We start from the raw sequence: 14952 nt of genomic DNA on the forward strand, positions 1-14952 counted from the left end.
AGATATAATGGAAAAAACTGATTTTAATAAATGAATACAGAATATTTGTCACTTAAGAGAAGCCTTGAAACTGCAAAGAGATAGAGGGAAGTCAACTAATATAGCAGGGATTCAAACTGGTTTTCTGGAAGAGAAAGTGACGGCAAAGAAAGAAAGAAAGAAAGAAAGAAAAGAAGGATTGCAAATGTAATTTATTTTACTGTTTGTATCAATTTTGAACAATTTTGTGTACTTGGCTAATTCTTTTTTCCTTTTTCCTTATTTATTATTTTTCTTCCTTTCCCCCCTTTTTATATTTTTCCCTTTTTTGTATTTTGTCTTTAACTTTTTAAATATTTGGATGTCATGTTTAATTCATGCTTTCTCTCTAATTCAATAAAGATAATAAAAAATAAATAAATAAAATATATATAGTAATGATAATAATAATAATAATAATAACAATAATAACAATAATAACAACAATAATAACGACGATAACAAGAACGACATTTAAACATAACGCGCTTTAAACGGGACCACGCTGAAGCATGGAAAAGCAGTACGCATGCGCGCCCCGGGGTGTTCCGCATTCCATCTTCCCCGCCCCGCTTGCTTGCCTTAAGAGGCAGAGCGCATGCGCACTGGCCAGCCTGGCATTCTTTGGCTTTTGCGGGAGGGAGATGGAGCGAGTGAGTGAGAAAGGGGGCGGGGCAAGTCAAGGAGCGCCCTTTCCCGATTGGCTCCTTTCCCACGGCCTCCGGGCCCCGCCCCTCCCGGCGAGCCGCCACGTCAGTCACAGCTGCGCGTGCGCGCTGGGAGGCGCCTCATCGCCGCTTCTCCCCTCAGCCGGCGTCTCGCGAGGGGGGGGGAGAGAAGTCGGGAGAGCGCGGCGCGTGCACGCGGAGGGTAAGTGCGGGGGTGACGTGGGCGCGCGTGGGTGAGGGGGGAGTCAATCAACGGGGGGGGGCAGGAGACGGGGAGAGCCCTATGGAACCTACAGGGTGACGAGAGTGCCTCTGAGCATGGGCAGAGCGCCTGCCGGCTAGCCGGTCCGCCAGGTGGAAGGGGGCTTCCAGGCGAGCCCAGGTCCTCAATACTTCTTCCCTTTGGGGCGGCGGATAAAATATTGCCAGTTGCCTCAAGGAGTGCAAGGACCCTGCCAGGTTGGTCCCCCCGGTGCAGGTGTGGCGGCGCCTCCCAGATAAGCTCTTGGAGGAGGGGAGGGGTTGTAACATGGCAGGTGCCATAGCTGTCAACCTTCCCTTTTTTTGCTGGAAATTCCCTTATTCCAGCGACGTTTCCCGCTGCTATCCCGTAGACTGTCCCCGGGACAGGTGAGGCTGCCGGTCCCTTATTTTTGAGGCTCCCCGGGACAGGTGAGGCTGCCGACCCCTTACTTTTGAGGCTCCCCAGGACAGGTGACGCTGGTTATCCCTTATTTTTGAGACGCCCCGGGACAGGTGAGGCTGCCAGTCCCTTATTTTTGAGGCTCCCCAGGACAGGTGAGGTTGCCGACCCCTTACTTTCGAGGCTCCCCGGGACAGGTGAGGCTGCCGGCCCCTTATTTTTGAGGCTCCCCGGGACAGGTGAGGCTGCTGATCCCTTATTTTCAAATCTGAATGTTGACAGCTATGGCAGGTGCCAGTCTGGGACCGCAGCCCCCAGGGGCAGGGCTGCGGTTTTCTTTGCAAGATGCTCCCCTGAAGCTTCCTTGTTGCTACACCTGTGGCAGAAATGCATATTGGGCACATAAACTGATTCTGGTACGATCTGCTGTGGAACTGGATTTGCTGATGCTCAGGTCCATGGCTAGAAGACTCTCCTGAAAAAAAATTAAAATTTGCCCAGTAGCACCTTAGAGACCAACTAAGTTTATTCTGAGTATATTTGTGTGCATGCACACTTCCTATAGAAAGACTCTCCAAGTTTCTATATATCTATGTGGCTAAGAATTTCGGACTCGGACATGGGAGACCTGGGTTCGAATCCTCCCTTGGCCATGAAGCTCTCCCTGGGCCATTCCCTGCCTCTCAGCCTAACCTACCTCACAGGGTTGTTGTGGGGGTTGAAGAAAGCGTCTGTCTGGCCTCCCGGTTGTCAGAGCTGGCAGCTGACTTGGAGATACCTGGGGCACTCCTCTCGTTGTGAGGGGAGATGCTGAGAAACATCGCTGAGGGATCCCAGTGGGTGGGCACTGCCAGCAGGGAAAGAAGCCCCCTCCTGCTTGTGGGCTTTGCAGTGGGGCATCTGCTTGGCACAGGGTCTTCTCGGAGGTGGCACCCGCCCTGTGGAACTCCCTCCCACCAGATGTCAAAGAGAAAAATAGCTACCAGACTTTTAGAAGACGTCTGAAGTCAGCCCTGTTTAGGGAAGCTTTTAATGTTTAATAGACTATTGTATTTTAATATTCTGTTGGAAGCCGCCCAGAGTGGCTGGGGAAACCCAGCCAAATGGGCGAGGTATAAATAATAAATTATTACTATGATTATTATTACCCGTGAGAACGAGATGCTGGACTAGGCAGATCTTTGGCCTGATAGAAGAAGGCTTTTCTTACGTTTGTTCTTATGAGTTATTCATAGAATCATAAAGTTGGAAGGGACCCAGGGGTCATCTAGTCCAGCCCTCTGCAATGCAGGAATCCTGCCCTTAGCCATCCTTGGGGGGACTCGAACCACCAACTTTTGGGTTAACAGCCAGAGACCAGAATGCCGTGGTGAGACTCCTTACGGGGTCCTTGCTGTGGGATCACATTCACCCGGTGCTGTACTAGCTGCACTGGCTCCCGGTGGAGTACAGGATCAGGTTTAAGGTGCTGGTTTTAACCTTTAAAGCCTATGCAGCCTAGGACCCTCATACTGGAATGTCCCACGGAGGACCTTACAGTCTTCAAACAAAAACATCTTGGAGATCCTGGGCCACAGGGAGGTTAGGCTGGCCTCAGCCAGAGCCAGGGCTTTTTTGGCTGTGGCCCCGATCTGGTGGAACGCTCTGTCACAAGAGACCAGGGCCCTGCGGAACTTGACATCTTTCCGCAGGGCCTGCAAGACAGAGCTGTTCCACCAGGCCTTTGGCCAAGGCACAGCCTGACCCCCTCCTTCGGTATTCCTCATAGAACTCTGGCCCAATGGTTGCCATCAATTTGATTTTGAATTGATTTTAGAATGAATTAATTTTAGAATGCATTTCAATTAATTGATTGTGATTTTATGTAAACTGTGTTACTTTTATTGTTGTTAGGCACTCTGAGCCTGGCTTGGGCTGGGGAGGGCGGGATATAAATAAAATTTATTATTATTATTATTATTATTATTATTATTATTATTACAGTGGTACCTCAGGTTAGGTACTTAATTCATTCTGGAGGTCCGTTCTTAACCTGAAACTGTTCTTAACCTGAAGCACCACTTTAGCTAATGCCGCTGTTCCACTGCCGCACGATTTCTGTTCTCATCCTGAAGCAAAGTTCTTAACCCAAGGTACTATTTCTGGGTTAGCGGAGTCTGTAACCTGAAGCATCTGTAACCCGAGGTACCACTGTATTGTTTATTACATTTATATCCCAGCTTTCATTCAAGGAGCACAAGGTGACACACACAATTCTGTTTGATCGTCACAACCACCCTGCAAAGTAGGCTAAGGTTAAACTAAGAGACAGCAACTGGCCCAAGGTCACGCAGCGAGCTTCATGGCAGAGTAGGGATTTGAACTCTCAATCTCCCACACCCTGTTCCAGCGCTCCTTAAGCATTTCGCCACAGTGGGTTAGAAGGGAAGATGCCGGCAGCTAGTGAAAGCTGTGGAACATCCACATCTCTGAAATAAATATCCAGTAAAATGTAATTCTGTCAGCCAAAGAGAGTTGAGCTTAAATGAGAGGAAGGGGTTGCTTCTTTAGAATGGCGTGCCAAGTCAGACGAGAAGGATAACTATGAATTCACACCCACTTTTCTGAAAAAGTACACGGATGCAAAATGTAGCCAGCTATTTCCTTGTTTGCTTTCTTCACATTATAGCAAACATTTCCTTCATTTCATTCCCACCCTTAATGGTTGACTCAGCTGCAGAACTTATTTCTGTATGTTGAACAGGGATCCGTACATCTTGCAACAGAGGTGTTGGCATCAAGGAAAGAGGGCTGGCGTCGAGAGCTGCTTTAGGTCTGGATTTGGCCAGTGGAAGAGCAGACACCCCCTTCCAATGACACATCACACAGATGAACTTATTTTGTCATACTGTGTACTGCTTTTATAACTCCAGGCTGTGAATCACTTTATAAATTGGTGTGTTTTTTTAATAAAAAAGTGTTTTTTTAAAAAAAGTGCTCCTGGTTCCACCAGTGGTTTGTTATATGTTACCAGTTGCACTGGCTCGCGGTGGAGTACAGGGTCAGGTTTAAGGTGCTGGTTTTGACCTTTAAAGCCCTATGTGGCCTAGGACTCTCGTACCTACGGGACCGCCTCTCCTGGTATGCCCCATGGAGGAACTTAAGGTCCACAAATGACAACATTTTAGAGATCCCAAGCCGCAAGGTGATTAGATTGGTCTCAACTACAGCCAGGGCCTTTTCAGTACTGGCCCCGACTTGGTGGAATGCTCTGTCCCAGGAGACCAGGGCCCTGCGGGACTTGACATCTTTCTGCAGGCCTGCAAGACAGAGCTGTTCCACCTGGCCTTTGGTTTGGACTCAGTCTGACCCTTATGTTTCCCTCCCCTTACGGTTTTGATTTATGGGCTACTTTTAAAATGAGGCTGCATTTTAAATTGTATTTTAACCTGTATTTTAATAAACTGGTTTTTGTTTGTCTGTGTTCCCCTATTATGCTTTATTGTAATTTTATTGGTGTTAGCCGCCCTGAGCCCGGCTCTGGCTGGGGAGGGCTGGGTATAAATAAAAATTATTATTATTATTATTACCGTATTTTTCGCACCATAGGACGCACCGGACAATAGGACGCACCTTGTTTTAGAGGGGGGAGAACAAGGGAAAAAAATTCTTCTGCTCTCTGCCCAGCGCCCCTTCAGCAAAGCGGCAGGAGGCGCTGCGCAGAGAGTGGGAGAATTTTCCCCCTTTTGTTTTCCCGCTCTAAAACAAGGTGCCGTTTAAGGTGCGTTCAGGCGGCTACCTTGGAAGCCTGGAGAGCGAGAGGGGTCAGTGCGCACCGACCCCTCTCGCTCTCCAGGCTTCAGGTTCCTTTCGACCTGCTCTTTGGGGCTGGCGGGGGAAGCCCACCACCAGCCCCAAAGAGCAGGTCAGGGAGCAGCGGCCATAGGCGCGCGTCACCTCTCCAGCCGGGAGAGGGTCGCGGGGGGCTGCTTTAGCCCCCTGCGTGCTCTCCCGGCTGGAGAGATGACGCGCGCCTATGGAGGCTCCTGCCATAGGCGCGCGTCACCTCTCCAACCGGGAGAGGGTCGCGGGGGGCTGCTTTAGCCCCCCGCGACCCTCTCCCGGCTGGAGAGGTGACGCGGGCCTGTGGCCGCTGCTCCCTGACCTGCTCTTTGGGGCTGGTGGTGGGCTTCCCCCGCCAGCCCCAAAGAGCAGGTCGAAAGGAACCTGAAGCCTGGAGAGCGAGAGGGGTCGGTGCGCCCCCCGCGACCCTCTCCCGGCTGGAGAGGTGACGCGCGCCTATGGCAGGAGCCTCCATAGGCGCGCGTCACCTCTCCAGCCGGGAGAGCATGCGCGGGGCTAAAGCAGCCCCCCGCAACCGTCTCCCGGCTGGAGACGCGGGGCTGGGGCGGGGGAAGCCCGAGCTTCCCCCTCCCCCAGAACGGGACCCAGAGCCATGCCGAAGCTGCGCGCAGCTTTGGCATCGCTCTGGGAGCTTGCGGGGCTGAGGGAGGAGGAAGCCCTCCGCCAGCCTCCAAACCGAGTTTGCGGGGCTGGCGACGGGGAGGAGCAGGCTTCTTCCCCCCCCCCCGCCAGCCTTCTAGCCAAGTCGGGGGACAGCGGGACGGGCGCGCTACGCCTCTCCCGCTGTCCCCCGAGTTTGCGGGGCTGGCGACAGGGAGGAGCAGGCTTCTCCCCCCGCCACCCTTCTAACCAAGTCGGGGGACAGCGGGATGGTGGCGTTCCGCCTCCCCGCTGTCCCCTGAGCTTGTGGGGCTGGCGGTGGGGCTCTCCTGAAGCCTGGAGAGTGAGAGGGGTCGGTGCGCACCAACCCCTCTCGCTCTCCAGCTTCAGCAAAGCCTGCATTCGCACCATAGGACGCACACACATTTCCCCTTCATTCTTGGAGGGCAAAAAGTGCGTCCTATGGTGCGAAAAATACGGTATTATTATTATTATTAAGATGGGGGAAGCTGTGATCAGGTGCCTTTGGACTCCAGCTCTCATCATCCCTTTCACTGTCCATTCTGGCTGGGGCTGATGGGAGTTGGAGTCAACAACACTTGGAGGACCACAGTTTCCCTACTTCTGCTATACTGCCTGGGAAAGGGACCTTTGAATCCTTGCCTTCACACTTTGCATCCTGTAGATCCCCAACCTGCTGCCCTCCAGATGTTTTGAACTGCAGCTCCCACCAGCATGGTCAGCAATGATGGAAGTTTTAGTCTGGATCACCTTATAGATCACGTGTTCAGGGTAGCCAAGAATTGGTGCAGTGAGTTTTGCTGGCGCTCATTTTGGCTTATGAACATTAGCGTGGGAAAATGATTGTTGGTGTGTACAAGACCCTTCCCTCTTGGCTGCTGATACACAAAAGGGGAAAGATGAAGTTGGCTGCCTACTTTCAGTCTTTGCAGAGATGACTAGCTTTAGGCAGACTATAAGAGAAAGCTCACTCTCTTAGCTGGAATAATGCTAATTTCTTGTAATTTTGTGGTCTGCACAAATCACAGTATGAATGATACTCTTGCTCTGTAAAATGTTTTATAATTTTGTTCCCCTGAGAAAAGAAAGCCCTCCAGACGCAAACATTGTTATCTAAAAGTTCATATGCTGTGCTTGGGGTGTTTGTTTAACCCCAGATCCTGGTGTATTTTTTAGTTCAAAGAACCTGTCTGATGAAAAAATAAATATTGCTTTAATGTTAACCTTTTGTTGCGTCAGAGACATCAAGGTAATAGGCTGCTATGCAATCATGTTCTTATTTATCTTATATTTCAGAAGGGTGGCATTGATATGGAATGTATATTTTAACTTCTGAAAGTTTCGGTACAAGTGTCAAATATTTTTAGATGGTATCTTTGAATCATATGCATTATTACGATTTTATGTTTTAGCTGTGAGTTAAAGTAAGGAACATGGCTAGTTTAAAAGATATTTGGAAGAGGAGCAACAGCAGCCCCTTGTCAAATTCTTATCTCTCTTGGCGCCTGAAAGGAATAGTTTAAATTATTCCAGTGTTCTAGATGCCATTTTTCTAGCATTTTTTAACCCGGGGAAAAATGTGTGTATTTGCACTGGACTGGCGCTGTGGGTTAAACCACAAAGTCTAGGACTTACCGATCAGAAGGTCGGCGGTTCGAATCCCCCAATGGGGTGAGCTCCTGTTGCTCGGTCCCTGCTCCTGCCAACCTAGCAGTTCGAAAGCACGTTAAAGTGCAAGTAGATTAATAGGTACCACTCCGGCGGGAAGGTAAACGGCGTTTCCATGCACTGCTCTGGTTCACCAGAAGCGGCTTAGTCCTGCTGGCCACGTGACCCGGAAGCTATACACCGGATCCCTCGGCCAATAAAGCGAGATGAGCGCCGCAACCCCAGAGTCAGCCGCGACTGGACCTAATGGTCAGGGGTCCCTTTACCTTTTACTGGGACAGAAGGCAAGTCAAAATTGGGAGCAGAGCCATAGGGTGCCTGGAAAGTTTAGGACAAGACGAAGGTCAGTTTGGCATTATTTGAGGCTGGTCTAAGGACTGAAACGCCCAACAGCTGTTAGCCACACTGAGTAACTGCATGGGGTTGGAAAGGCAGTAAATAAACTTTAAACGAGCAAGAAACATAGAAACGCTAAACGATTTCCAAATGTGAATCATTGTGTTTTTTATTTCCAGTCCGCCAGTTACAGTCTCAGCTGCCATGATGCCTGCGGCAACCGTAAAGCCGGACACCACGCCATTGTATGACCCTCGCCTCCTTCAGGAACTGGACTGGAGTCAGAATACCGTGACGTTCTCCCCTGCTATTTCCCCTGTGGAACCGGGCAGTGGTTTAGTTTTGCGACCGCTTTGCATTGCTGACATCAACAAAGGTACAGCTCACTTTTCTCTGAACGCCTAAGTCCGCTTGAACTCAAAGGCTACATATGCACATCATAACCCAGGACTGCATTCGAGGACAACGGCCAGAGCAAAATATTAAGTCTTACAGTGGATAGTTTTGTAGAAAATGCATTGTAAGAAGAGCAGGACTGTTGGTCTTGGATAGGAAGGGCTTAAAATAATTCCATGTTTATGGAAGACTGTCTTACTCGGCTACAAGCGATCGCCAAAGAAAAATAATTCTGAATGTAAAAAGCACCATATCCGTTTTGCTAGGTTTTGTGTGGTTCCTCTCCTCTGTTAGTTTGTTCGTGATTTTCCATTTTTGGGGGTGTTTTTATTAACTTTATTTTATGCTGCCCTGATAGCTTTGCTGAAGGGCTGTCTAAAAATGTTGCCCATTTCACTACACTTGAAAAACTGTATTGTAGTGGCTTCTTGGATCTTGTCTCCCACATCACTCCAGACACTGAATTGTGGGCACTACTTGTGGAATCTCTACTTGAATATCGAGTTTTGTGCTTGCCTTGAAAAATACATTTATGCAAACCCTTTCTCTCTCTTGCAGGCTTTTTAAAAGTTTTAGGTCAACTGACAGAAACAGGAATTGTCAGCCCTGAGAAATTCATCAGTGAGTACCTTTGCAGCTTGGATGAAGGGAACAGGGGGTTTGCTTCAGTGCAGCTGTCTCACGGACCTTGCTTGGCGTCTAAAAGAGATGCTTTGTTGGTAAATCATGAGTTCATGGGTGTGAGGAGTGGTTTAAGTAGCAAAAAAAGCAGGGGGAACCCAGTCATTGGGCAGCCTATACATTTGACAAACATCGACAGTTGCACATCACTTGCCTTTCCCATAAGAGACCCTCACATTCTATTCACCTGCTTGTCAAGGGTTAGGTGCAGTCAGTATATTCTGGCAGATCGTTTTTAGGTGCCAGGCAAAATCGTTTCTCTATAACTAGGACTTTCTTATAACAAAGTTATAACTATAACTTTGGCTGATTGAACATTCTAGGGCCTTTTAAATGTGTTTGTGGGAGGGGAGGTTATTGGTTTGCTTTTGTTTTATTAAGTATTTTGTGTTCCCATTTTGTATTTTTATGTTGTCAACTGCCCTGGGATCTTCATATGAAGGGTGGTATACAAATTTAGTAAGTAAGTATGTATGTAGTAGTAAGGTAAAGGTCCGGTCGTGGCCGACTCTGGGGTTCTGACACTCATCTCGCTTTATTGGCCGAGGGAGCCGGCGTACAGCTTCTGGGTCATGTGGCCAGCATGACTAAGCCGCTTCTGGTGAACCAGAGCAGCGCATGGAAACACCGTTTACCTTCCCGCCGGAGTGGTACCTATTTATCTACTTGCACTTTGACGTGCTTTCGAACTGCTAGGTTGGCAGGAGCAGGGACCAAGCAACGGGAGCTCACCCCGTCGCGGGGATTCGAACCGCCAACTTTCTGATCAGCAAGTCCTAGGCCCTGTGGTTTAGCCCACAGCGCCACCCGTGTCCCATGTATGTAGTAGTAGTAATAGTAGTAATAATAATAATAATCTGGGTATGCAAACCTGAGCAGAGCTATAGGAAAACCTCATACCAGGGGAATGTAGATCCTCTTATCAAGAATGCTCCTACCTGTATTTTCTAGAAACATTCGAACACATGAAGAGTTCTGGGGACTACTACGTTACAGTAGTGGAAGATACTATTCTAGGAGAGATTGTGGCTACTGCAACTTTAGTCATAGAACACAAGTTTACTCACTCGTGTGCAAAGGTATGTTGGGTAGTGCGGGAAATACTGTTGCTGTGAATAAGTTCTGGCACTTTCTAGTACTCAGCGGCTAAGTGGCATTGCCTGTCTTCACAGAGGGGCAGAATAGAAGACGTTGTTGTAAGCGGAGAATGCCGAGGAAAACAACTTGGGAAACTGTAAGTGGCTGTTAATCGTCTTTAGCTTACCAGCCGGGTTGTGGGGCGTGGTGCCAGCTGCCTCTTACATGCCCCACAAGACCTAAGTGAGCAAATGAGCAAGGACCACCTCTCGCCATATGAACCAACCCAGTCCTTGCAAGCATTCTGGCCTTTCTTTGTGTGCCTCCTCTATGAGAACGGCCTTTTCCGAGGTGCCTCCCCACTTGTGGAATTCTCTTTCCAGGGAGGCTCACCTGGTGCCTTCATTATATATTTTTAAGCCCAACAAAACCTTTCCTCTTCTCCCAGGGCTTTGGCGGATTAAGAAAGCTATGGCCTTTTAAACTGTAGGAGGGGTGGTTTTTGCTTGTTACTACGTTATGCATTTTTTTGTTTTGATACTGTAGCTGCCCCGTGACCCTTGGATGAATGGCGATAGAGAAATTTAATAAAAAATAACAATAGCAATAAAAATCACCAATGGTGTCTGACGCTCTCCCCCAAACACACATTCTGCAAGGCTAAACTTCTTCTAAAGCAATAAACTGATATTTATGTAACACATTTCAAGCATCCCAAACTAGTCATATTCATTCTTTACAACCATTCTGTAATAGGGGGCTGGTATTATCCCTGTATTGCAGGAGTGAAGTTGAAGGAAGTGGCTTTTTGAAGACCACTTATAGCTCTATGACAAGTTCTCTCAACACTTGAATCAGCAATTTTACAGCTCATACCCTTTGCCCATGGATGGGGAATTTGTGGGTCTCCAAATGATGTTGGACCAATTCACACCAGCCGTGCCCAGTATGACGTATGGTCAGAGTTGATCTGCTGGGCCACAGCTTCATCACCCTGATTTGAGTCTCTTAAGCGCTTCCGGAAGTGTGATGCCGTAGCTGGGAGCATTGGGCTTATGGGAACATAAAGAGCTGTCTTATACAGTGGTACCTCGGGTTACATACGCTTCAGGTTACAGACTCTGCTAACCCAGAAGTAGTGCTTCAGGTTAAGAACTTTGCTTCAGGATGAGAACAGAAATTGTGCTCGGGCAGAGCAGCAGCAGCAGGAGGCCCCATTAGCTAAAGTGGTGCTTCAGGTTAAGAACAGTTTCAGGTTAAGTACGGACCTCCGGAACAAATTAAGTACTTAACCCGAGGTACCACTGTACAGTCAGATCTTTGGTCTATCCAGTTCAGTATTGTCTACAGTAAATGACAGCAGCTATCCAGTGTTTCTTAAGAGATGCCAGGGATTTAACATGGAACCTTCTAATTGCTGAGCATGCAGCCTAGTAACACTAACCAGATAGCTCTCCATAAGCTCCACATTCACATCCATACACACACACCCCAAACCCTGTCTCACCTGAAGCCAGTTTATTTGTAACCTACCTTATTAAGTTATTTGGCTAAAACACAGCCCTTGATCTCCTTTGGATGTAAAGTTTACAACACCCCATTTCCGTTTGGACTCATTGTGCTTCTATTCTTTCCAACTGGCATAGTTCTTTGCTTGCCTTTTGGGCATTTAATCTGTACCCAAATTGCAGGACCCTGCCAAGGTATACACTTCAAACCTCCTTCGAGAGGAATGTCTCCCTAGTTCAGTGATTCTCAAAGGGTGTGGCAGGAGAGGGAGGCAAGGGTGGCAGGAAGATGTAAGGACAATCAAATAAACTTTTAAGCATTTCAGTCTAGTGTAGTATGAGGGGGGATATACAACCAGAAATAGTATTCACACCTATCTTCAAGAGCATCGGCCATTCTTCTACAGGTAAAACTCGGAAAATGAGAATATTGTGGAAAAGTTCATTTATTTCAGTAATTCAACTTAAAAGGTGAAACAATGTATGAGATAGACTCATGACATGCAAAGCGAGATACGTCAAGCCTTTATTTGTTATAATTGTGATGATCATGGCATACAGCTGATGAAAACCCCAAATTAACCATCTCAGAAAATTAGAATAGGTCCAATATTGCTCTATTTGCAATCCTTGTTTTGCTGATTTCATTTAATATTCTAATTTTCTTGCTTTGCATGTCATGAGTCTATCTCACATATTAGTTTCACCTTTTAAGTTGAATTACTGAAATAAATGAACTTTTCCACGATATTCTCATTTTCAGAGTTTCACCTGTACAGTTCCCCATGATATCTTGTAGTGAACAGGGATTTTCAACTCCTAACAAATGTGAACCATCAGAAAAGAGAAAGGCTTCTTTGTGCTGATGAGTTTGTTTGCCTCAAATTAGACCTAATACAAAGGAATTAGCTGGCAAAAGCAAGCTCACACCTCCTATTGGGTCTGTATACATCCTTAAGGTACATATGTAAGAGGCTCATTAATATTTTGGAATGATTCCTGTTCTTATGTAGCTGCATTGTTTTATACTTTCTGGATGTCCCGTGATCATATTATAAAGTAGTTGTGTTCTGGGTTATAAACCAAGCACTACTAGGAGTTGCTTCTTTTTGTTTTCCAATGTATTTATCAATAAAAAAATTGGTTTGACAGAAGCTAATTTTTATCCTGAACATGTGGCCTGGAGAAAATGTTTGAGAACCCCTGCCCTAGTTAAGAGACTCCTTTTGGACTTCCCTTATTAATTCGCAATAATGTAGCGTATTTTTCGCTCCATAAGACGCACCTAGTTTTTAGAGGGGGAATGCAAGAATTTTTTTTTTTTAAGGGAGCGTTGAGCAGAGCCTATATGCATCCCAGGCTCTTCTCAGCGCTCCCTTTCACGAGCCGCATGGAGCGTGTGCGCGGCAGTTGCAGGCCTTTCCCCAGGAGGGAGAAGCCCCCAAGAGCTCCACGCGGCTCGTGAAAGGGAGTGCAGCTCTTGGGGGCTTTTCTACGAGGTAAGGGAATTCCCCCACATCCTGCAAAAGCCCCCAAGAGCCGTGCACCCTTTAAAGAGCACGCGGCTCTTGGGGGCATTTCCCGCCTGCCTCCGCGCCATAAGACGCACACACATTTCCCCTTACTTTTTTGGAGTGGAAAGGTGTGTCTTATGGAGTGAAAAATACGGTATGTCTCATCTTACTGTATACTCTCTCCCTCTGAAATTCTTGTCTCTTTCCACTCAGGGTTAGAAAGTGGGAGCTTCCTATTGTTTTCCCTTTGCTGTAAAGTGGCTCCTACTATCCATTTGCGCATGGTGGTGATGACAGCAGTGCTGATGTATAGATTCACGGTTGCCTGGTACATGCAGTTTGACGTCCCTTTTGCAAGAGTATACCCATAGTTTGTTTCAGAGTACAGTGGTACCTCTAGTTGCGGACATGATCCATTCCGGGCTGCCATTCGCACCCTGAAAAGTCTGCAACTAGAGCGGCGCTTCTGCGCAACCACGGAGCGCAATAGAGCCCTTCTGTATGTGCAAAGCGCGCAGAACGCTTCTGCATGCGCACAGCAAAAACCAGAAGTATCCACTTCCGGGTTTGCCGCGTTCGCAAGCCGAAAAGACGCAATGTGAACCTAATGCAACACAAGGTATGATTGTATTAACTTCTCTTCTTCTTCTTCTAGATTGATGTCAACTCTCACATTGCTAAGTAAGAGACTGAATTGCTACAAAATCACTCTCGAGTGTCAGCCAAAAAATGTTGCTTTCTATGAAAAATTTGGATATTCAGTATCTGAAGAAAACTACATGTATCAAAGATTCTTCAATTAAAGAACTTCCAGCTGTAATCTCATGTAATGGACTGTTGGTGGAGGACTGTCTCTTTTCTCTTTGTCTCTTTGTGGAAAGCAAATGGCTGCAAATGAAATTAACACCTCAGGAGATGGGACAACAAATACAGTACAGCAGACTTTGATTTAGGTTTCCTTGCTGACCGGAAACGTTTTAGAAGCCATTTCCTACTGTTAATGCTTTGTGCTAGCTGGGATGTGAAAGATTATTGCCAGGTGGGGGTGGTTTTTAACCAAAGGTTATATTTTTACCTGATTCCTATCTTGCATTGTATTTTTCTAAGTCTTGTGCTGCCAATTCAGTGGTGGTTAATGAGGCAGGACTGACTTGCGAGATTTCTAGTCATGTGGGTAGGAGAAATGCAAGCTCTGTACCAGGCTGTCACTGGTCTTGACATTAGTACGCCTCAGATCTTCATGGGCCCCAGAAGAGCCCTGCAGTGATTGATTTGTCATGCAGTGGCCTGAGCGGTTCTGTTAGTTGCCTAGCAGTCACAATTGGTAAAAATTATTGCTTACACAAAGAACCTGCATTTCTAAAATATTGTATTCTTATCTCTTGTAGCTGTGAAAAGGCTGCGGGGCCAGGGCTCCCTCTTTTCCAGCATGGGCTATATCACATGTATGCTTTGCAAAAGCAATCTTCTGCCATGCTAACCCACTCGGCAGATGTTCCAGATCCCAAATCCACATCTCAGAGGCTCCCCCATGCTTTGGGGCTTTAGATAAAGCCACGTAGCACTTCTTGCCATGAGCCGCCAATAACGGTACAACTTTCCTCCCACCATTTCAACCTGAAGGGGGCAGTCTTGGGCATTATAAGCAAATGAAGGGCACTGCAGAAAAATTTTGTAGTCGAGTACATAGCTTTATAAAATATTACTGAGGGCTGCCGTAAGCGGATTTCATGCATTTTGTGGTACTCTAAAAACTTTATTGGGGGGGTGACTAAAGTTTATTTATTCAGGTTTTTTAAAAAGCACTGTTAAGACATAAATAAATGGAGGCTGTTAAAATCTTTTGAATTATGGTTTTCCTTCTTCATTGGTCTAGACGTGCTCTAGTTGGCCTGCTGTTTTACTTGGGTAATTTGAGAAATGTTAGCGGAGTTCATCCACGTGGGACAATTGAATACTGTTGGATGGAGAACATGTTT

General features: G+C 47.1%; 1 protein-coding gene across 2 annotated transcripts; it reads left to right on the forward strand.

Annotated features, from left to right (window-relative positions):
• The first annotated feature begins 787 nt into the window (after nucleotides 1-787).
• Nucleotides 788-14821, forward strand: GNPNAT1 (glucosamine-phosphate N-acetyltransferase 1). Of its 2 annotated transcripts, none has more exons than XM_081915895.1 (6): nucleotides 788-888; nucleotides 7977-8173; nucleotides 8752-8814; nucleotides 9826-9953; nucleotides 10047-10108; nucleotides 13629-14821. In XM_081915895.1, exons 2-6 carry the CDS (start codon nucleotides 8002-8004, stop codon nucleotides 13774-13776), a joined length of 573 nt encoding a protein of 190 aa, XP_081772021.1. In that variant the 5' UTR covers nucleotides 788-888; nucleotides 7977-8001; the 3' UTR covers nucleotides 13777-14821. The 2 variants fall into 2 exon arrangements, with proteins under 2 accessions (XP_081772021.1, XP_081772022.1); XM_081915896.1 differs by lacking the exon at nucleotides 788-888 and adding an exon at nucleotides 961-1145.
• The last annotated feature ends 131 nt before the right edge of the window (nucleotides 14822-14952 follow it).

Source organism: Podarcis melisellensis (genome assembly GCF_964234715.1).
Source record: "Podarcis melisellensis genome assembly, chromosome: 1".
In the NCBI taxonomy this organism is placed as follows: domain Eukaryota; kingdom Metazoa; phylum Chordata; class Lepidosauria; order Squamata; family Lacertidae; genus Podarcis; species Podarcis melisellensis.